We start from the raw sequence: 22,671 nt of genomic DNA on the forward strand, positions 1-22,671 counted from the left end.
CTCGCCTTCCTTTTCCCACCTCCCTGCAGCCAGAGCAGTTTGCAAAGCCTGGCTAGGGGAGGACAGGTCAGGCTTGGGAGCGGGGGCAGGATTTATGTAAAATACAAGATGTATTTTATGTAAAATACATTAAAAAAATGTAAAATACAAGATGTATGTAAAATACAAAATGTCAAAAAACATCAAATTAAAAAAAATGGCATAGAAGTTAAGGTGAGCAACTTCCATGCGTTTTAGAGCATAAATGGAAACTGTAAGCATCTTAACTCATCGGAAGTGTTTTGCTATATTAATAGTTATATAGAGAGTTTGCTTTCCTTTCCTTTGTTGACAGTGTGATATAATCCATAACACATAGTCTTAACACTGTCTCACAAGTTATCTTTAGAAAAATAAATGTTAATTTGCTCTTACAAAACAAATTAGGGGAAAGGTTTATTCAGATGGTCAAAAACATTCTGAAATGGAGAACAGGACTACAATGGTACAGATCATTAGTAATGATGACAAGCTAAATGGTTGTTCAAATGTGAGCAAAATGCAGTCATTTAGGTATCATATATATCATGATTTTTAAGATCCTTAGATTTTCCTTTCTTTCCCAACTATACAGAATGCATAATAATTTGAACTGTGAAGTATCTCACATCTGTTGAGAATCTTTATTATATAAGCATTCCTTCAAACTTTAGAGAGAACAAAGGTGTTTTTGAAATCTAAGATATTTGAAATGGAAATAGCTGAAATGGCAAATGTTTTTCTACTTTCACTATCATGCTTGCATCTTTAAAATGAATCAAAACACAAAATGGCATCCATGTGTCTATTATAGCTGCTGCTGATGCTAATTATTACTAATCTAAAACTTCTCCCTGCATGAGAAAAATGTTTTCCAGTCTATTCCATATAAACCCATGCTTGTGATGGTGAAAAACTAGAAACTGATTGCCTAAGCTGGTAGGTTGATGTTGAATATTTAGTTGCACAAGGAACAAAGTGAGGGAAGTGATAATCGTTTGTCTGGTATTGAAGACTCACACTGCAGAGGTCGTGGGACACAGAGAAGGGAAGGGATGGGGAATCCAGAGGGAAAGAGGCTAGGAAAAGGTGAAAAAAATAGGTAGTAAAGAGGAAAAGAAGAAAAACAGGGGCTATAGTAGGTTGAAAGGTGGTAGCTTGAGGAAGAGGGCAGAGGACAATGGTGAGAAGGTACTCTGAAGAAACCTCAGAAGACAACCATGAATTTAAGATGACCCCCCTTTTAAAATATGGGTTAAATATGGGTTATTCTATATACCCAAAAGGAAGATGACCCTGGATTTAAGATGATCCCCCACCTCATTTCCAACAACAAAAAGTTTGGGGGGAAACTGGTCTTGGATTCAGGTAAATACAGGAGGACACTGCCAGAAAAGCATAAACCTGCAGAAGAAAATGGGAATGAAGACAAATTGTTGTAGCAAGGGAGAGCCAAGGAAGATTAGGACAAAACTGCACATGTGGGGCTAGGGGACAGAGGGGCTGTATATTATTCGCAAGAAGAAAGTGGAGGGCAAAGGAGGGTGCCATGGGAGAGGGGATAGGTTTGCTACATCTAAACTCTTACATGCAAATTCTGCCAGTTGTGGCTTTCACCATCACTGCAGCATTGTGATCTAGCAGTCCTAAAGAGGCAATAGTCCTCTTCAGACGTTAAAAGTGTGTGTGTGGTGGTGGTGAGAAGAACTCGCACACATTATCCCAAAAGGGTGCTCTGAAGCCCTGACCCAGCACTGACATGCTCAGAAGTCTCACCTGCCTGATGTCCACCCTTACAGAGTTTGTTTGAAGAGACAAATGCTATAACCATGAACAGATCCTTTCTGTGAGTGGAAGGCTGAGACTCCCTTATATTTAGCAGGGGGGATAGCAACAGTCCCTATGATCCCTAGCACAGTGTTGTTGCTGGTGTCTCCCTTGTGTTAATTTCTAAATGTTGAGCCCCTTTGACACAGGGAACCATTTCCTTAATCCTTTTGCTTTGAGAAAGTTTTCATTGAAAAGTAGTATTAATGATAATATGTAATACAGAAGGTGTATTTGGTGCCACATTCTTTGACTGTCATTTATTAATCTCAGTCCTGACATACTGGTTGGGTCTGTATCACGTCAGCAAAACTTCCATCAGTGCACCTTAAAGGAAAGTCAGGATATGATTCCTAACATGGCAGACCTGTGCCATGCTTCCTTTATTCCTTGCAGTATTTTGGCCACAGGGAAGACATATTGCTGGATTACCTATGGCTTAGCTTCCTCCATCAGCAGCATGATGTGTGTCCGAACACAGCAGTGCTGCATGACACTGCACCAGAGAGGCCACCAACAAGCACTCTTGTATTCTTTCATTAGATTATTTGACCTGCTCTGCCTTTGCAGAATCTCACGGTATCAAGGATTAGTGGAAATGCCTATTTTTGATTGCATATTTAAGAAAGTAATTGAAAATTAACCAACCAGTCCACCAATAAAGGTGACATAATTAACCACTAAGGAATCCAGGGCATGGCAACAACTCTGCAGTTGAGAGAAGTGTCCAGAATAGCACCTGTGCCGCCCCACATTCCAACTGCAGACAGAACAAAATGCAGATTTGGAAACTCTGCAACTACAGTACAAACAAACAAGCCAACAGCTTATTTAGCATCAGCAATATGAAAATAATTGCTTTCAACAAAACATCTAATGATGTTGCTGGTCCCAGATGATTACTGAAATGAACAAACAGAGTTCATGTCTGAAACAAAACCCGCTCTCTTCCCAGTTTAAAGAGGCCAAGAATCTTGATGTGAAATGTGGATGGCCCTAATGTAGCCACAATAACCAGGCAATATTTTAATACCTGTAACTGCAGCCATGTTGTCAGAACTGCTCAGACTGTCAAAGTATTTAAAATAAACAGCATGAAATTAAAATAATTGTGATAGAAATCAAACACATACTATCACCCCTTAATTTTTTTTTACTGGTTAAACTAAACTAGAATTTTCCGTTATAAACTATGACACCAATATGGCAATGTTAAGACACTGATAGGTGACATTTACAAATACAATACTAGAACTCCAGTTGTGCCCAACTAGACTGAGAAAAATATCCTTCACTCTTCCACCAGAGAGGTGTCCGGAATGGGCTTTCCCCCACCTCTGCAAATCACTAGAGTGAGACTATCTTTTGTATTAACTCATTTGCATATTTGGAATTAGAAGGAATGGGCCAATTCAGATCAGACAATATTGACAGCGAGCACTGCCCATCATGCCATTGTCAGAGCACATTCTGCCTCTCCCACCCAGCAAGCCATGCCGTTCTGCATGCGTACATGTGGGACAAACTGTCCAAACTGGATTATCAGGGGTTATCTGGATGGTTCACCACACATGCATATGCAGAGCAGAATGGTGTCCTGGTTTGGGGTGATACATATATGCCCTTATTTGTAATTGTGTGGCAGATAGTGTTGTCTGAACTGGCCCAATATTTCTTCCTTGTGAAATTGGCTAGTGGTCATAGAGATTGTTGTATTCTCTAGTGAGTTTGGCTCACTTAAGCTGTGTGATAAGAATTAATCTATATAGATAGATGTTTGCTGTGGTAAGGTTTTGGTTTTACAGTGGAAGTGGTATAAGAAAGATTAGACAATGATATCTGAGGACCTTTCCAGCCCTGTGATTCAGTGGAATCTCCATAAACTTAGTTCTAACTATGATTTTATGTAGAGGTGTGAGTGTATGTGGGTGTGGGTGTGCGCTCATGCATGTGCACATCATTTTAAGAACCACTTTGGAATTCCCCACAGGTCATTCAGATGAATGGGATCGTGCTTGATGGGGAGGGGAAATAAGCAGTACATAATTTAAAAACATACTCCATGTAAATTCATGTACATTACGAAGGTAGCTTAATAAGCAGAGTTTAATAATCTTTTCTATAGCTTTGCCCCACTCTGTTTTTCTGCCTTTATTTTCCAACATATTCCAGCCTGTGACCATTACTTATTCAGCTCTACCATCTTCATCTGCACAAGAGTCTCCTGTCCCTTAAAAAACTCCACCTTTTCCCCCTTGATGGTTCTTATGCCTGGGACTCCCAAAACATGTAACTGCTACCACTTGCTCCTCTTCATGCATCATTCTCTTCACATCTATATTGTCCATGGTTCAAACCTTTACTCCTCATCCCCAACTGTAACAAAGCCATGCAAATGAATTTGCACTTACCCATCTCATTACCCTTTCCTCCCCTCACTTCTCTCCCTCAGTGTCTCCCCCACTGCTGACATTTATACTGTAAATTAAGGGAACTTTAATCTGAGCAGGGAACTGGTCTTTTTAAATTCACAGTACAAGTCTGCAAACTTCCAAGAACTTTGATGGTGCAATAATAAGTAGTGGCCAATATCCAGAATAAGTTACTAATGACTTACTTATGAGGGGAAAGAATCAGAAACAAAGGGAAGGGCAATGATACAATAAAAATGTTTTTGCTAAGTTTGCTTGCTATACAAGTCTTTATGCGCATGGTGTCATGGCAGCCATCTTTTTGAAGCTAAGCAGGTCCAGATCTGGACAACAACTGGATGGGTGACTGCTTGGGAATCTCATGTACACCACCTTGAGTTCCATGATGGATGGAAGGCAAGATATGAATGGAATAGTTGTACACCACCCAGAGCCTCTGGATGGGAGGATTTATAAATGTAATGAATGAATGAAGAAATAAATAAATAAAATTAATGTGTTAAGCATAACCAGTACCTGCTGGGGGCGGGGTGGGAACTCAAGTATGGTTTTTGAGAGATTTTAGGGATGCCATTTGCACCTTGACATATTATATATAAAGAGTTGTTGCTTCCTTTGTTGTGTGCTATCTCTCCTCCCATAAAAACCCCTGACTATTTAGTATTTTAGATTTGTTTATAATACTACATATCTTCCTTGGTCCTTCAAATTGAAGAGGGGGTGTATTGCTAAGGGTCCCAGAAAGGACACTGAAAGAACTCTGTAACAGAATTATAAACTGTTTTACATCAAAGAACAGAAAAGGCTGGTTGACTCAGCCATATAATCCAAGGATAGTTATTCCTGCCGGTGAGCCCAGAAGGCATGGTAGCTGTTCAACTATAGAGACATTTATCTAAAACTTGAGCTAAGGAGGTTCATGGGAGGGTCACTGGAGAAACAAATAGTTTATCAAGGCTGCCTTGCAGCTAGCTAGACCAGAAAGTTAGTTTTCACGACTAAAGATAAGACTTGCTTAATTGAGGATGTTATAGATGTAGAAGCCACCTAATGACGCAGCGGGAAATGTCTTGCCTAGCAAGCATGAGGTTGCCAGTTCAAATCCCCGCTGGTACCTATATCAGGTAGCAGTGATATAGGAAGATGCTGAAAGGCATCATCTCATACTGTGCAGGAGGAGGCAATGGTGAACCCCACCTGTATTCTACCAAAGACAACCACAGGGCTTTGTGGTCGCCAGGAGTCAACACTGACTCGATGGCACACTTTACCTTTATAGATGTAGAAACTAGTTTGGAAACTTATTATTGAATTAGGTGTCTGTGAGGACATCAAAACTTGAAACCATGATGAAAATGCATGGCCAACACTTGAAAAAACACTCTGCATGATGTCTCTAACTGGCAGGCCTATCTACATGGAAGCCAGGTTAAACGCTCTGCAAAGTAATGCCTAGCTTTCTCAGGATGGAATCTACCAACAGAACCAGTTGCGATTAAAGCAGTGTCCATGTGCAGGTATCCATTTTGCCTTGTAGTAATCAATCAACACTAGCATGATACTGTTCAGACATGATAACTGCTGATTGTCAGGCACTGGAAACTCTACTACTCCAGTCCTTGTCAAACAGATCTGGCTATTGTCATGGGAGTTCTAGAAATACCATACTAACTAAGACTAGTTTAGGGTTGGACCAGTTTGCTTACCATGCAAGTGAAGGATCACCCTTTTCCTGTCATTCCCCTTCACTTGGTAAAAGGTATCACTACCCTATATATGAAGACCACAAGAGCAATAATGCTAGGCTCTATATAAGCACTGGTTGTTGCACTGAGATGGTATCCAAATCATTAAATCCACCCAGCCTCTCTTCTGGCAACAATGCAGAGATTCCAAAGATCAGCCATACATCTTCCACCGTGAAAAAGCAGCCTGTATTGTTGTGCTACTTAATGGCTTTCCAGCACAGAATTAATGGCTGCTTCTGTCCCTCTGCAAAGTTTGGGCAGCTTTTAGCACCAAGCAAGGGGGAAAGGTCCTCCTATATTAGTGCTAACAACTTAGTACCTATCCTATCCTAACATAGTACTTATCCTATGCACAAATAGATGTGAACGGGTTACTGTCCATCTGAGGATAATCTGAAAGAGTCAGACCTGACACAATCTCTAAAATGTGTATTTAATGCCTAATATTAATGTGCAAAAGCAAGCATGATCTTACAATAAACTGATCCTTCAGATACATTTCAAAATAGAACAATTTACAGTAAAAAGCAATAAAAAAACCCAAACCATGAAAAAACAAGTAGTCAACACCCAAATTCTATAGGCACTATCAATGTTTGCAATCATTTACCTAATCTTTCCAATGTATTCAAGATGCACCATATGTCACACTCAATCCATACCTAAATGCATTAACGATATTAAGGCTGCAATCCTAAACCCATTTAGAAGCAAGTCCAATTGAAATGAGTTGGGCATAGTTCTAAGCAAATGTACTCAGGATCACTGTCTGTGGCCGCAATGGATCTTAGTAGAAAATTAAATGTGTAACCTGGGATGTTTCATTAAATAATTATGCAATTTGCCAAATTTGAGGGCTTAAAAAAATTCTTGATTGCTTTTTTCACATTAAAGTCACATCAGTGGTAGAGAAAGATACCCTTTTCACCCCTGGTGTCAAAGATTTACAGAATACAGTTGTGGAAGGCAAATGAAGAATACTGCTGGGAATGTGAAGCAACTATCCCCCATGGATATGAATCTAAGATTAGGGGATCCTCATTCAGTTCTTTTTGTATGACCCAGACTGGTTTGGCCACAGCATTTCTAGAAAACGAACACTACAAAACCATAGGCTGCTGGATGTTTCTGATCTTTTAATTAAAACGATCTATATGCAGATTCAAGGTATTACCAAAACTTCTAATGCAGCGCTCCTACGGTCTCAGATTCAGTTTCCAATATACACAAAACTGTATGCAGACACGGTGAGAGCAGGATTAAATGCAGAAAGTGCACTTTCAAATTGTAATGCCAAATATGTTTTTTAAAATGAAATAAAAAGAGATGTTAAAAAAAAAGTCTTTCTGGATAGATTATTTCCTCTCCAGTCTGCCCCCATTCCACCTTCAGGGTCCAAGGTGATTAAGAAGCTAACATATGGCCCTTCCTCTCCCTGTTATCGCCAGTTTTCCCTCTATGAGAGCCCATTATTTTAAGAACTGCAGGCTCAACTCAACAAGTTCCTTGTCACAGCCCGTCTGCATCACAGGGAACACGAGAACTCTCCCTAGTGGAGAGCCGGCGTCAGTTCCCCTCTCTTCTCCGGCGAGATACACGCGCGTACACACACACACACACACACGCCAAGCGCCAGCAAAACAGCACACACTCCCTTGCTCTCATGCATTTCCAAAAGTAGGAGGGAATTGAGCTTGCCCGAATCCTCTGCCTGCAAGCCAGGAGGACTACAGATAATGCTCCAAAGTGAACAGAACTGGAAGCCAGGTTTGAAGCGGTGGCTGCTGAAACGACCCCCGCCATCCCCTTCTTCGCCTTCCGCCCCATATCAGCTCCCCCCGTTATCGGATCTGAGATCTCATTGAAGGCAATTGCAGTAAATGAGGACATTTTCAGGACTGCGTGGCTTCTGACTGCTGCTACTCTAAAATTTGCCTCATAGTCACGGCTGAATTAATGTTTCCCTGCGAAATCTAACGAGGAGGAGGAAGAGGACGTAGTCGGTAGCAGTGACCAAGTCTCTGGGAAGCAAAATTAAAAAAAAAAAATCCCTTTGGTGTTATCTTGCAGCAGATGCTCTTACAAGAGTGGATCGTTGCTCTGCAAGCTTGCAGAAGTGAGCTGGGAGAGATGCATCATCGCAAAGAGACTGCACAGACCTTTACTTATTTGTAAGGAAGCGTAGTAAGGTAAGCATCGCTCTGCAAATCAGCCCAGATTGTGCGAAAACTGCAAAAGCTGCCCACAAATTCCAGAGGGATCAGAGTGCTCGGAAGCCTCAGCATCTCGCTGCAAGAGGCTTCATGCAAATAGTGAGTTACCATGGCTGCCTAATTAAAACTTCACAGGGAGAAGTGTGAGCAAATATGAGAAGCGTAAATTTTAAATGTTGGGGGGGAGGGAGGGGGGCTAGTGTTATGCAATAGTACGTGGCTGCTTGGAAACGCGATTGCATCTTATAACTTTCACGACAGCCGGGAGGAAGGGGGCTGGGAAAATACCACTCCACATGTCCTATTATTTCAACATTCTAGAAAAATGGGGGGGGGGGGGAGACTTGAGGGGATCAGAACTAGTTACGGGATGCTGCTAAAGTGCTCAGGTGGCGGTGATGTTGCTGTTTCCCCAGGGATCGGATTCAACTTACTCCTTCAGGTTATTGATTCTGACATTCTAAAGAACATCACCCCCCCCCCACTCTTCCCAATGAACAGTCTGTAATTAGATCAACCTCTGATCTGCATGATAAGGGGAAATACTACAAACAGATTTCCTTGCCAATAACTTGCAGTGCAGTAGAGTATTTCACTACCACCCCCATTAATGATATATAGATAGGTGCTTGTTTGGATTTTGACGCTAGTACATGGCGGGGTGGTGGTGGTGTGGTGGAAATAATGGATTCTGATTTCATGTTACCCTTCCCCCACTCTGTTCCCTTAAGCACGTTTAAATTCAAAGTCCCATTGAACTGCATTAGGCAAAGAAGACAAAGGGCAATAGCGCACATCAGGCTCCAAAGTCAAAGAGACCATCTCATTGGGACCTTGCATCCTGCTGCCTCATGGTGAAGGGGGGGTTTCCGCCTTGCGTCTTTAGCACTCGAATAAAAATCCTCTCCTGTGACCTCAGCCTCTCTCTACTTAATAAAACGCTAGAGTGAGCTCCAATAATAATGGGGCAACAAAGATTGCAGCTAGCTAGCCTCGATTGGGCGGGGGGGGGTCCTGGGGGGTTGAAGTATAAGCCCTTAGCCATTCCTTACAATCTGAAAAGCCCTGGAACAAAATGTGTGGGTTTCAAAGGGTCTGTCCCAAGGGAATGACATCTCCTCTCCTTGTGCTAGAAAGCTAGACTAGGCAGCGAAGCGGTTTTAATTCGACCTTGTCTGTCTAAACAGCTTAAATCCTACGCAGGCAGAGTGGGGAGTACTTAACCCCTTAGGAACTAGACTTAGGAAGTTTAGAAGAACCTATTCCTCGCCCCCCACCCGCCTTTCAGAAGATGGCATACTGTAGTAAAGATGCTATGGTGCTAATAAAGCAAACTGACACACAAGGTGTTGATGTGTATCTATCTGATTTCCTAGATTTTCACATTCCATGGTGAAAGCAGGATGGCTTTCACTTTTGCATTTTGTGACTCAAATTCTGTGCACATCAAGGTTAAAATAAAGATGCTGGATGAAAAACTGCTAGCTGGAAATCACATGATGTGACCATTCCAATATATTGCACACAGTCACAGTATTTTTAACCGCATTGATTTCCAAGTCACAAAATTATTATCAAAAATATTAAGTATGAAATCAAAGTATTTGAATGTTCTTTGCTATTCAAAACAACCCAGGTTGGAAAAATAAAGTTTGAAATCAAACTTGGTTTCATTTCAACATTTTTGTTGTAGTCCCGCATATAAGCATTAAAAAAAAGAAGCAGCAGCAAGACTATACTATTTAGCTATAGATTATTTACTGCTTAAGCAAATGGCTTTAGTACATCACATAGGCTGTTGCAAAAATATTAGGACTGGCTGATCCTAATACATCATAACTGTTTGCTTAGTTTTTAAAAAATAGAATCAAAGTAAGACACGTAGTGTCCTATGCTGGAACTATATTGATATCTAGACACCTTGCATTATGTAAGTAAGCATTTATACTAGAATGGATATGATTATAGCCTTGATTTAAAATGCTGAGGACCTTTTTCAGATTTATGAACACATAGTTCATCTGTCCTTTTAGGAAGTCAGTACGCTTTTTTATATAGATATACAGATAAAGAGTCACTTGAACATTGGGAATGACAATCAATAAAGAATCCATTAGTTACTGATCTGAGGCAAAAGCATTTACGCTGCTTATGCTTAGCATTCAGTGCACAGGTTTGTTCATTAAGCTAACAAGCAACCACTCTTGCAAGATCATCACTGCATGAAAGTTAACTATTTCACCAACAGGGACTTGTGTCAAAAGTATAATTGAGAAAACCTAAATGGAATCCATCCATTGGTAATAAGGCTCAAACAGCTGTGGAAGAGAATATGTGCAACAAATCAGTAGTTGGTGGTCATCACCACTAGAGATGTAAAATTTCCAGAACTTTTGAAACCCTGAAAAATTAACCACCACCCCGTCCAAATGTACCACTTATCATTTCGGAAAAACAAAAATATTTAATACACTTACCTTCCTTACCAAACTTAAATTACTTTATACCTTAGCACATAAAATTGCATGTGTTGGTATATTTATGAAGTTTAAAAGATATAAGTTCATTTTATTGAAGCTATAATTACAAATACACCCAGTGTTGAAGATGAACCTACAAACTGCTGCGCCCCAAAGTTATCTCAGCTTTTACCAGCTGTGAAAGCACAACTTAATAAAACTTGAACATTCAACTTATCAACAGTGTAATAAACTAAAGGAAGGTTTCATTTATTATCTAAACTCAGAAACCACATGTAGATTTCAGCATTAATGGAACAGGAGAAAGTTTTAAAGTAATGGTTCAATAAATAAATGAATTTGGCCATTTGATTACACTTATAATACTATTGGGTTCTACATTATTTCATTAGCATACACAGCTGGTGTCAGTCACTGTAGATAAATAAGGATAGATCATTTTGTCTATTATTGTATTTGATTGATTGGTTGATTAAGTGCCGTCAAGTCAGTGTCGACTCTTAGCGACCACATAGATAGATTCTCTCCAAGAGGATCTGTCTTCAACTTGGCCTTTAAGGACTCTTAGTGGTGCATTCATTGCTGTCGTAATGTACTCTATTTACCTGAATATATTATATCCTGCTTCATCCAAGTAAAGTGTATATCTTTGAAAATAACAGCGCAAGTCAAGTTTACATATCAGAATGAGTGTCCAAAAGATCCATAACTTATTTTTCTGAACCATCACAGAGATGTCAGTAAGCTTCTCAGCCCATTGCACATGTTTGTCCCTTGATTTTGTGTGTACATTCAAATGTCCATCAGTTTCTTCCACTTGATGCAGAAGATAGAAGAAGCTGAGGCAAATGGAAAGCAAGAGGACTTGGAGGCTGTATCGTTTACAGGCCTTGCCACCATGTTTCAGGAGCAATCGTATGCCTTGCAGACGTCCACACTGCACTCTTGTACCACATATCCAAAGACATTCTGTTAGACATTCTTTCTAATATTTGAAAGTACTTTTCTAGCATGAAGTCACAGGAGTTGCTCGTTTAATAATCCAGTCGAACGCAATTGCAGTGCACTCATCACTGCTGTTACTGCCTTGGAATCTGAATTGATGATGGCTATATATTGTTAAAAATTGTTTTAAGAAGTATTTTATTCTGAAAGAGTGGGGTAGAATCTGTTCTCCCCTCTGCCCACCACTGCCCAAGTTGTTTCTTCTGTGCCTTCACATCCCTAGTCACTACAGGTCATTCCTTGGTGCTTGGAAATTCAAGCCCAACAGGCTACCTGTGTGTATTAGGAAAACATGTACAGTATTGATAGGGAGGAAGAGACATTTTTCTTTAGATTATCAGAAAACTATGATATTAGACCATTGCTCTTGGCTGTAACTATCCTAATAGCGAAAGTCAGTGGGTGGGTGTTTTAATTAAATGAGAAAAACCTGTATTAAAACTGCAAGTAAAATGCAAAGCTATTGAGCTGTAAAATCTCAGGACAATCCCACTTTTTAAAAAGCCACAATATGGACTAGTTAGCATATCTAAGGAACAGCAAACCACAAGGGTTTCACAAGTAACTCTGCAGCTCAAACATGCTTAATAAATATGTAATATTATGCATCATTTCAGGCACACCCTAAATTTCTGCAGACATCCCATGCAAGGTACTAAGAACAGAGCTAGCATAGTCTTGTGGGAGCAAGCATGAATTGTCCCCTTTGCTAAGTGGGGTGTGCCCTGGTTTGCATTTTAATGAGAGACCATGTGTGAGCACTGCAAAGTATTTCCCTTTGAGGATAGGGCCACTCTGGGAAGAGCACCTGCATGCAGAACTTTCCAAGTCCCCTCCCTGGCATCTCCAGATAGGGCTGGGAGAGACTCCTGCCTGTAACTTTGGAGAAGCCGCTGCCAGTTTGTGCAGACAAACTGAGCTAGATGGGCCAATGGCCTGACTCAGTATATGGCAGCTTCCTATGTTTCTAATTTGGGCCTGTACCCAAATAACCATGGAACTAATTCCAAATGTGCAATGGTTGGTTTGGACTTGTGTTTCTCAAACACACAACCCGACACACATGCCACAAATTACTTACGAAGCATAAAGGATTTTTTTAAAAAAAGTTGTCATATGGGAAGAGCAACTGAAGATATAAAGGTAAAAATGTCAAAAATCCCAAATAGCATACTCCAAAGTAAGGATTTTGAGGACTTTGGTGCAGTATCACCACTATGTTGGTCTTTTTGCAAAACTTGATTGATTACAATGGTTCAGGTGTAACCAGAGCCTGAATTAAATCCTGGCTTCACACAACACCTCCTGGCCTTGGGTGCATACACTCCTTCCTGCTCTTTATGCATGAGCATTATGAGAATTATACTTCACATTCTGGCAGCTTCAGATCCTGGGGTTTTTTTGGAACTGTGGTTTGAGTAAGCCAGGATTGCTCAGTTTTGATGTAATGACTGAACCCAGTTTATTTTTCTGACCTTCATGTGATGTGGGGAAAAGTGTGTGATTCCAAGTCTAGGATTTAGTTCTGGTTCTGCATTATGTCTGTGCTGGCATGCTAAGCTGCAAATAAAATACATGAGAGTGTAATCTGATATTCACTGTAAATTTTTAAAAATCCTTAGATTCATTATTAATTATACAGAATACGGTCAGCTGCTTTTTTGTGGTACACAAGTACTGTGAAGGCTATTTAGTGCACTGTTTACTGCTTTTTGAGAGTAACAATGCTGTTATCTGTGTAGCACAAAACTAATCAGTTGCTTTAAAGAAATAAAAATGACTGGTTTTAGAAAAACAGATTTCATTGGCAAAGGCTGATAGTTCAATATTCATTTTGTGGCCATATGTTTGCATAATGTACTCCTGGCACATTAATCTCATCTGAGTTTTAGGAATCAAAATGTGTGCATTTCCCCCTTCCTATCTGTTTTACTGGTCAGTACACTAACAGCAATGCAGCTGGTTCTAATTTTCATCTACTAATATACACTCCAGTTCACCATATGGGACTATGTCACCAATAGACATGGACTGGAACCCATCCAAATTGGACCATTTTCTAATGAATGGTGAGACATTGGACATTGGTTAGATCAATAAGAGGTACTTCAAAAAGGACAAATTAACACATGCATGCGTTGATATCACATTACTTGTGATAATTCATCATGCAGTGATTTGCAGTTACAAATGGAAATGCCACATTGTGCTGGATATGATGGGAAGCAATACAGAAGCTATCTGTGATAACTATTTCACACATGCAAATTTTCATTGGCTGTAACATCCATTGTGATTAGTATGCATGTGGGAAGCAACCCAAAGCTGTGGGAGTAGAGAAAGCAAAAAATACCATACATCAGCCAAGATAATTCCACAAGTAAAATTCTAAATTGGCTGCTCAATCCAATTCTAAACTTACAATCAGAGAGATCCATGCCAAGATACTGTCAGTGTGAACTGAAAATTTGAAAATGGAAAAACTCACAAATAAATTTCAATATAAGTATAATTTTAAAAGACACTCTACCGGCCTGCTAAAGGTATAACATTCTAATGATTATTATCCTGAAGCCAGATTTAGAATTCTTCAGGTGTAGCACAGTAGCTCAAGAAACTGACCTACAAGCCAGGAACTGCCCTGTTCAAATCAGCCCTTTGCTATGAACTCACCAGCTTGACTTAGACATGCTACTTCCTCCATCAGCTTCCCTATTGCAATGTGGGGATATTAATGCAAGGCTACTTTATAGCCTTATAACAAGACAATAAAGTGAAGTGTTTAAATGATTTAAATCACTATATAAATGCTAAGTTCTATTAGAGTTAGAAAAGAATAGAGTGACCATTCCCTACATATATGCCAACAGTTCATACTCTGCATCTTCAGGTAGAAAGAGCAGCCATTTGAAAAAGCCGAAGGGAGTGCTATACTATTCCCAAGATAAATAAGTTCTTGGATTTCCCCCGAAACACTATTTCATAGTTTATCATTTCATGAATTGTTTCACAAGGCCTAGCATGAGAGTTTCATTTACTTTTAATATTTACAGTCTTACTAAATCATATTGGTACAGTGAATTTATGCAGTGCAGTGGGGCGGGCACTTTACAAAACTAAGACTGAGAGATGGCCCTTATGCCAAGTTTGCAATCTGAAGCTAGATATGAGGGAAAAGAAAGAGCAAAACACATAATAGAGGACACACCGCAAAATTGTGTACTAGATAGGTTTAACTCTATGTCAGTATCATGTCCTGTTTACCTTGTATCTCACTGACTTGTGTGATGCTTTTCTGAGATTACTGGACCACAGATTTATATATTAGTAGTTAGGATTATGAACATGTTGTCAATATTTAGCTGTACTCAATGTCTCATATTTACATTTCTTTCTTTTGTTGAACTTTATATTTGTTTTAGAAGATATTACTAATCCAAATTTGTTTGTTTTTAATTTTTAAAATAAAAACATGTTCATTTCCAAAGATTTGATTTTTTAAAAAATTAAAAGAAATTATGAGCAAGTGCTTACTAGGGATTAGGGAATGTGAGGCAAATGGAGGAAAATTTGGTTGAAGAAACTGTCTGACATGCTCCGTAGCTTAATGCAGGTGGTTCAGAATTGCCCATGCCCCTGTGGGCATCTAAAAAACAGGTCCATGGCACTGTACAACAGAACTCTTCCAATACTACTAAACTTTGTGCAATCACACATTGTAACTCTGTTTACAAAATTCCCAATGCAAGTAGCATCACAACATATGATTGCACAAGGGTAAGTAGTAGAGGAAAAGCCCTGTTAAACAGCACCGTGGGCCTGGTTTTTTGTTTTTTGTTTTAGATGACTGCAGCAGCACAGGCAGTTCTGAACAACCTGTGTTAAGTTGCGTAGTATGTCAGCCACTGATTTTGGAAGTCTCAACTGAAGGTGTTTCTGCAGGCAATGATTTCATTTCTCACTTGGGTACGTCTTATGCTGCTTTTTCTACTATCACAACTATAGTGCAGATTTCCCACTTCTGTGCTTCTTAATCCTTCTCCAGACATTATAAAAAGTTGAGAGCTGCCTCTCACCCTACTAGGATAAAAAGAGACTTGCCTTTTGTCAGCATGTTTAACTTTGAGGAAGGAGCCCAGATGTGCAACTTTCCCCATCACATTGGGGAAGAACTGTCCTGCTGGATTAAGCCCAGAAGGTCTGTGTAGTCCAGGATTAGTCTGTAGAAGCAGCAGCCTGCCAGAAGCCTTAGGAAAACTCATGAGTTGGGCATGAAGGTCCAACTCATTGGGCCTTGGAACATGTTCATAGGCCAGAGGAATTAAAAATAGGGCAATTCAAAGGAAATGGTGGTGGAACAACTTGAGTGCTGGGTCTAGATTTAGGAGATTTTGATTCAAATCCCTGTTCAGTCAGGAAGATCACTCTGGCCTTGGGCTAGTTACTACCTCTCAGTATACCTACGTTGATTAAATTAGAATCCCATATAAGCCACTCTGAGAAAGGAGAGTATACAAATATAATAAATAATAAAATAGTTGTGCTAAGAACCATTTCTCCCTCTGACCTCTGCAAATCCTGCCAGACCCATTCTCTGTTTTAAAGCTTTCACAGAAACTGTCAGCTTGTTTTCAGACCTTAGTCTGTGACGGAGAGCTTGAAACCTGCCATTTCCCCCTTTTTAATATGAAAGGATGCAAGGCTCAGAGTCAGAGATTCTATTTTGCACACTCTGCAGTGAGACTGCAGATCTAGAGAGTGCTAGTCAACCTGTGAATAATGTACTTTTATCATGTTTTAGAAGCATGTATTCAGATGCCAACATGCAAGATCCACTTGTAATGAGCAAAAAATGTTGAGAGATCGAAGAGGAGATAAAGAACTATTACAGTTTTCATTATTCAGCAGTTCTTCTTATGCATAATTATTACATGCACTGATTAGAAGAGAATACACATACCAGCACCAGTGCTATTTAGACTGACAGTTTCCCAGATACATGGAAGCCATTTATCTATGAGCAGCTCTTGAATGGTTGAGATAACTTTTAAAAGACTTCAACCATGTGGGCTAGGCCCATTTATATAGGTCTTTCCCACAGAATTAGCCCTGTTCTGGGAAATGCCATGGAAATACCCTTATGGTTGGGTCTGGAACATGTTTGGGATAATTCAAACATTCTCCCAGCAACATAGATATGCAGGTCCCCATTCAGTTGGGAAAATGTATAAAGGCACACACAGATAATATAGTATCTTTCGATTGCTGTTTATCAGAAGCCAAGAGTCTAGGAATCAGTAAACTAAATGTAACAAACGATTCAGGACATTTCTTGTTCATAGATTTCTTGGTAATTAAACATGTAAGGGGCCAAAGAAAGAGCTACGTGTCCCAGAATTCTTACATAAAAGCACAAAATCATCTAGATAAAAGCAATATGTTTTAAATGATTAAGAATTTTGATTTTTTTTAAAAAGAATGCCTGATTATTGATTTAATTATTGATCAAATTGCTCTAACAGTTGGCTCCTATGAATGTCCCGCTGTGTTCTATAGGACTTTGTCCCAGGTGAGTAGGATTGCCATCTAAATCTTTTAAACAAGAAAAGTATTAATTTCTGCACAAGGAAGAAAGCGTTTCAGAGATGACACTTGCATAAAATGGACATGAGACAAGAAGTTTGACGTTAAATATTTTTGACAGCACATTTCAAAATCAAAACAGTTTGCAGTTCAGCTATAATAAAAATTCTGCACAGAAAAGTTATCATAGACTTTTATATAATTTTAAAAAGTAAAGCCTCCAGCAATGTGCCTGAAGCAGAAACTGAAGCAGTAGCATACTTCCTTCCTATCCACCCGCCCCAGTCAGAAATACTGAGCATTTGGTAGAAACAAGTCTCATACTATTATCTCTTTTGCACAGAACTCTAAAGTTAGACATTCGTGCAGCATTGTAGTGATTTATGAAAAACATCCAGCTTCATTTAAGATGTCTACAATTACACATATAAAACATTTCACAATAGTCCAAAATTTGCATAAGCAATACAGTACTTGTTCTAACATAAACTCAAAGCAATTAAGGTAGCCCAGAAGTTTGAAACATTATATTTATCTGAAATATTGATTATACTACCACTAGCCTAAATTCTCAAGGTAGCTTATAACAGATTTACAGTACAGTCAAGAAGTCAGGATGTTGGAGACCTTCTCTGGGATCAGCTTTCTCACACAGGATCCCAGTAATGTCACTTGCAAGTCCCAGTAGCAGATACAAGCATTACTGGTATACACACACTTTCTCCCTAGTCATCATATGTTCCTACTGATTATCTAACATATACAGTAAATTATTTTCTATGTTTTTAGGCACCCTTTGCCTATCAGTATTTGTAGTTATGATTGTGCCGCAGATACTTGTACCAATGAAAACACAGGGGCACCAAGCAGTGGTTAAGTCAGATGATATATTGTGTACTGCCTCTAAGTTGCGGTCACATTTTAAAATGTGATACTGAAGCTTAATACTAAATATATACTACTTAATACTGAAGTTTAATCCAGACAAAATGAAGGTATGATTGGTTGGGGCTTCCTTTGATCTAGGAGTCAGTGTTCAACCTGTTTTAGATGGGATCGCATTTCCCTGAAGCAGCAAGTTTGCAGTTTGGAAGTTCAGGTAGCAGTGATGGCCAGAAGTGCTTTTTATAAAACTCCATCAAATATGCAAATTGCATCCTTTCCAGAGGAAACCAATACTGGTTTTGGTCATTCACGCCCTTGTCACTTCCAGACTAGATTACTGTAATGCACCCTTTATGAGGTGGCCCTTGAGGACTGCCGGGAAGCTTCAGTTAACTCAGAACACAGCTGCCAGGACTTTGACTGAAACCATTCAATCAGATCATGTTATTTATTTATGGATTTATATCCTGCCTACTTTAAACAAGAACTGGAGGCAGCTCACAAAAAACAAGTAGCATAATACAAAATAAAACTCAATAAAACAGAAATAAAAATATCAAGAAGCATTAAATTATTTTTTGAGTTATCACACAACAGAGTTAATACATCAGCAGATCATAAAGCAATGATAAGATATCAAGAAAGGCCTGCTGAAAAAAATGAAGGTCTTCAATTGCTAGTTAAAGCCTGGTAGAGGGCAGGGTCCACCACCGAGAAGGACCAACTGTACATCACCATCAGCAAATGGTGGAGTGTATAGTGGAGCCTCACTGAATGATCTTCTGGGTTGAGCAGATTCTGGTGGGAGTAAGAGATTGCACTGACCCAGGAAGCAAACTGGATCTGCTAGTAGATCCAGTTTGCTTCCAGGCTCAGTTCAAGGTAGACAGGCAGTGAAGACAACTCTTTTCATTTACATTTCCAAATTTGTGTTAACCAGGATTAAAGTTATTGCAGCTATTACTTGGTTCTGCTACCTTTATATTCTATTTCAGTTTGAATATTGATGAATATTAGTTGTTAATATAATGTATTGTATTGTGCTAGTATTTTATATATGTTGCTAGTGTAAGCTGCCTTGAATAATTTGTAGAAAGGTGAGATATCAGTTCAATCAATCCAGAGAGCCAATATATGCCAATAATTTTGTAACACAATGGAGAGCCAATAATTTTGTAACACAAAATTAGTTATTCTAGGTATCACTCCAGTTTCCCCATTACCACTTGTAACAATTCTGTGCTGCGAGTTTTTGAATCATACCAGGGCAATGCTGTAGTTGTGCTGTTGAAACAATACTAAATATTGCTTTGCTAGAGTGGCAGCTCATAGGATGAAAATACATCCCAAGAGAGAAACAACGGCTGCTTATCTAAGTGACTGACCTTTGCGGGTCCTAAAGCATCTCTTTTCAGCCATTAGAAATAAAATTTATTCTTCGGTTTATTTAGGCTGCGTTTTCATGATCACAAGGATTCGGGTTAAAAGTTGATCAGGATCAGTGAGCCTCATGGAGCTGATTGTGAGAATGCAGAATTTCAGGGCAATCCTGGTCAATGTGCTCCGGTTAACCAGCACTTAACCAGAATAATTTATGCTAGTTAACTGGAATGGTTTGACCAGGATTACTCTGAACTTCCTCATTCTCACGATCAGCTCAGTGGGGCTCGCTGATCCGGATTAATTTTTTAACCAGGATCATTCTGATTGTGAGAATGCAGCATTAGAAAACACTTATTCTGAAATCAACTATTTCTTAATTGAACTGAAATCTGAATTCTCAATTGAAATAAACAAAAAGTAAATTATCTGTGTTAGAGACCAAAATTCTTATTCTTTCTGTGTATAAAGATTTTAAAATGCATGGCAAGCATGGTTTCAGTGGCAAAAAAAAAATGCAGAATGCAACACTGCTACAGGAATAATGTAAAATCGCGGGATATCTTGAATTATATCTTAAACTGAATGTATAAAACTTGATGCAATATTTTAAGTGCACCAAGACAGGAATTTCTTGTATCTAGGTTTGGCTCATGTTCTTGGATTGTACATAACAGTATAATTCATCGTGCACAAAAAACACATCTAGAATGACTGACAGACTGACTGACAGTTATGCCTATGGCTTTTGTCGGACAGTTTCTGTTAATGCCTATGGGGAGTTTTCAACTTAAATATAACCCATCTGGATAAGTACATTCCTTAACAAAATAGAAAAGTGGAGAATTTCAAGGACTCACTTTATGTTCATCCTCCATCATAAACCACAAACCTGTCATCAAGGACTTCCCCATGGACTTTGTCACTTCATATGTCTGAACACAAAACATAAGATCACAGTTTGAAAATGTGTGATTCTTTATGATGAATTAATAAATAGGGGTTTTTAAAGTATTTCTCAAAGCACACCTGTTTTTCTTTGTGATATACTGCTCATCTGCTGAAGATGTAGTTACAGGCTATTTGAATCCTTAACAAAGGGCAAAAGTAGTATTCTATGTATAATTTCTGGCCTTCTAGTTTCCATGGAGACAGGACAAGGTTGAAAATAATGGAGAGTAGCTTTCCTGTTTGGAGCAATGCAACTTGGGATATTGGGTATGCTAGAATAAGGTGTGTTCATATTTAGCCATGAAATGAGTTAAGCTGGGTTGAGAATGCAGATTAAAAACCAGATTGACCTTGATACCTTCTCCCAACAGATTATAAAAACGCCCAATAAATAGAAACATTAAACTTAATTTGTGCATCTAGGTATCCACTGTATGATAAAATGCATGTGCTCCTTTAAAAAAAAAAATCAGAGAAACAATGGGGATTTCTCTGTGACCCATTAAAAAAGTTGTGATTTTACGAACAATAGGCAATGCACACAACCTGTGAGAAAATGCTCTGATGTAAATGATCTTTCTGGAACCATATTTATCACTTGTCAAAAAGCCTCCTATCTAGACAAATACCATTAATTCTTTTATTACTCTACTACAGAGATAAGTATAAGATATTCTTTGCTTATAATTCACTCCTCTTGGCTTTTCCAACTGTACTTCCAATTCTGAGAAAGCCTATGGCGTCTTTCTTTATAAACAATTTTCTCTCAGCTCTCTCACCATCTTGTTTCAAATTTGATTTCCTAGTCTGAATTCCTCTTCCCGCTGCTCTTATTTCCTTCTAAAGCATGACTTCAAATAGCATTTATGAAAGGTCCTTCATAAAATAAAGTCGTAATGTATAGGTGGACCTCGGCACCCATGGCCCCAGCACCCATGGTTTCACAGATAGTCTTTTCTTCGTGTTCCATCCTTGTGCTACATTCCTGCGTTAGTGCAACAGCACTGTGTTAGCCCAACTCCAGCCTCAGAACAGGGAGTAGGGCATGCTGGCACACTGCTGTTGGCATTGTAACCATGAACAGTGTGCACAGTTACGTAATCTGATGTGAGTCTGGGCTATGGCAAGGGCTAAAGGTGAAAGCCCCCTTCCCCACATGAACTGTGGACCTGATCTAAATCAGACACACTAATGGCTATTTACTGAATAAAAAACCAACCACTTCAACCCAAGCACCTGCTTCACGTAACTATGTAGTTTGACTCTCAGGCTCTGTATTCCAGCTTCTCCAGATTAAGTTACTGCTTCCAAGCAAGCAAACCTTCAGTTCCTATAACTGTCCTGGGATTCCACTCTGAAGAATCATCCTAGCCTAAATTAGAGTACAGCCAACCTTAGCACTGACCTAGTCCTTAAAGAGGAAACTTCCATTCATGTACTCAGCCTTGTAACCAAGTCCACAAACATTACAAGTCCACAGAATGTTTAATATCGCCTGGTTATAGAGGATAGCAGCGACAGGGCTTTTCTTCTTTTCCTTTTTGAGTCCTATCCAAATCAATCCTTCCAATTGCGCTCCCCCCCACCGCCATTTCAGCCCCCGTACTCCTCAGGGGACTAGGTGACCCTTAGAAGCAGATGTTTAGAAATTGCTGGTGGGTGTGTGGAGAAGGAAGGGGAAATCACTCAACACTGTATCCTCTTGTACAAGCACTAGAGGATGTGAGCAGAAAGGGGTTTAATAAATCCAACCAGTTTTTGATGCCATGTCTCTATGAAAAGTGGTAGTTTCAGTAATGCTTGAAGCACTGATGGTGGTGAAGCGCTGGTGGTTGGCTCCTGCTGGCCAGTATTTTTTTCCTCCAATATGTGCCAGTGAATTACCCTATGTCATGATGTTGTGTCCTTTCTTAGCACATTTGTGTGGGGTGGGGAGGCAACTGTCCAGTCAGCTGCTGAGAATTGGTATCGGTGGTTCAAATGCTGCTGGAGCTGCTACTGCCCAAAAGGCATGGTGTAATTTTTTTTTTAAGCCAGCTACCACACTTGCCTGGATATAATTCCTAGTCGCCACTAGTGCTCAAGCATGTGCTTAATACCAACTCTAATGTAAATAGATACTCTTGCATTTAATTTTAGCTGTAGTACT

General features: G+C 39.4%; 2 protein-coding genes across 13 annotated transcripts in view; one reads left to right on the forward strand and one right to left on the reverse strand.

Annotated features, from left to right (window-relative positions):
• DOCK1 (dedicator of cytokinesis 1) overlaps positions 1 to 22,671 on the reverse strand; it is a 645,511-nt gene that overhangs the window by 330,981 nt on the left and 291,859 nt on the right. The window lies entirely within an intron of this gene.
• Positions 1 to 22,671, forward strand: part of INSYN2A (inhibitory synaptic factor 2A) — a 182,889-nt gene that overhangs the window by 82,736 nt on the left and 77,482 nt on the right. For 4 of the 7 annotated variants that reach the window (XR_008318712.1, XM_053305333.1, XM_053305337.1 and 1 more), the window contains exon 1: positions 7,607 to 8,337. The exons of 2 other annotated variants lie outside the window; for them this stretch is intronic. Coding sequence is in view for 3 of the 5 variants with exons in the window: in XM_053305333.1 (XP_053161308.1) it covers positions 8,329 to 8,337 (9 nt within the window). In the remaining 2 variants the exon portion in view is untranslated. Of the gene's footprint in view, positions 1 to 7,606; positions 8,338 to 22,671 lie in introns of those variants that run through there. One more of the 7 variants, XM_053305335.1, reaches the window with a different exon arrangement.

The sequence above is a fragment of the Hemicordylus capensis genome, chromosome 3 (genome assembly GCF_027244095.1).
Source record: "Hemicordylus capensis ecotype Gifberg chromosome 3, rHemCap1.1.pri, whole genome shotgun sequence".
Taxonomy (NCBI): Eukaryota; Metazoa; Chordata; class Lepidosauria; order Squamata; family Cordylidae; genus Hemicordylus; species Hemicordylus capensis.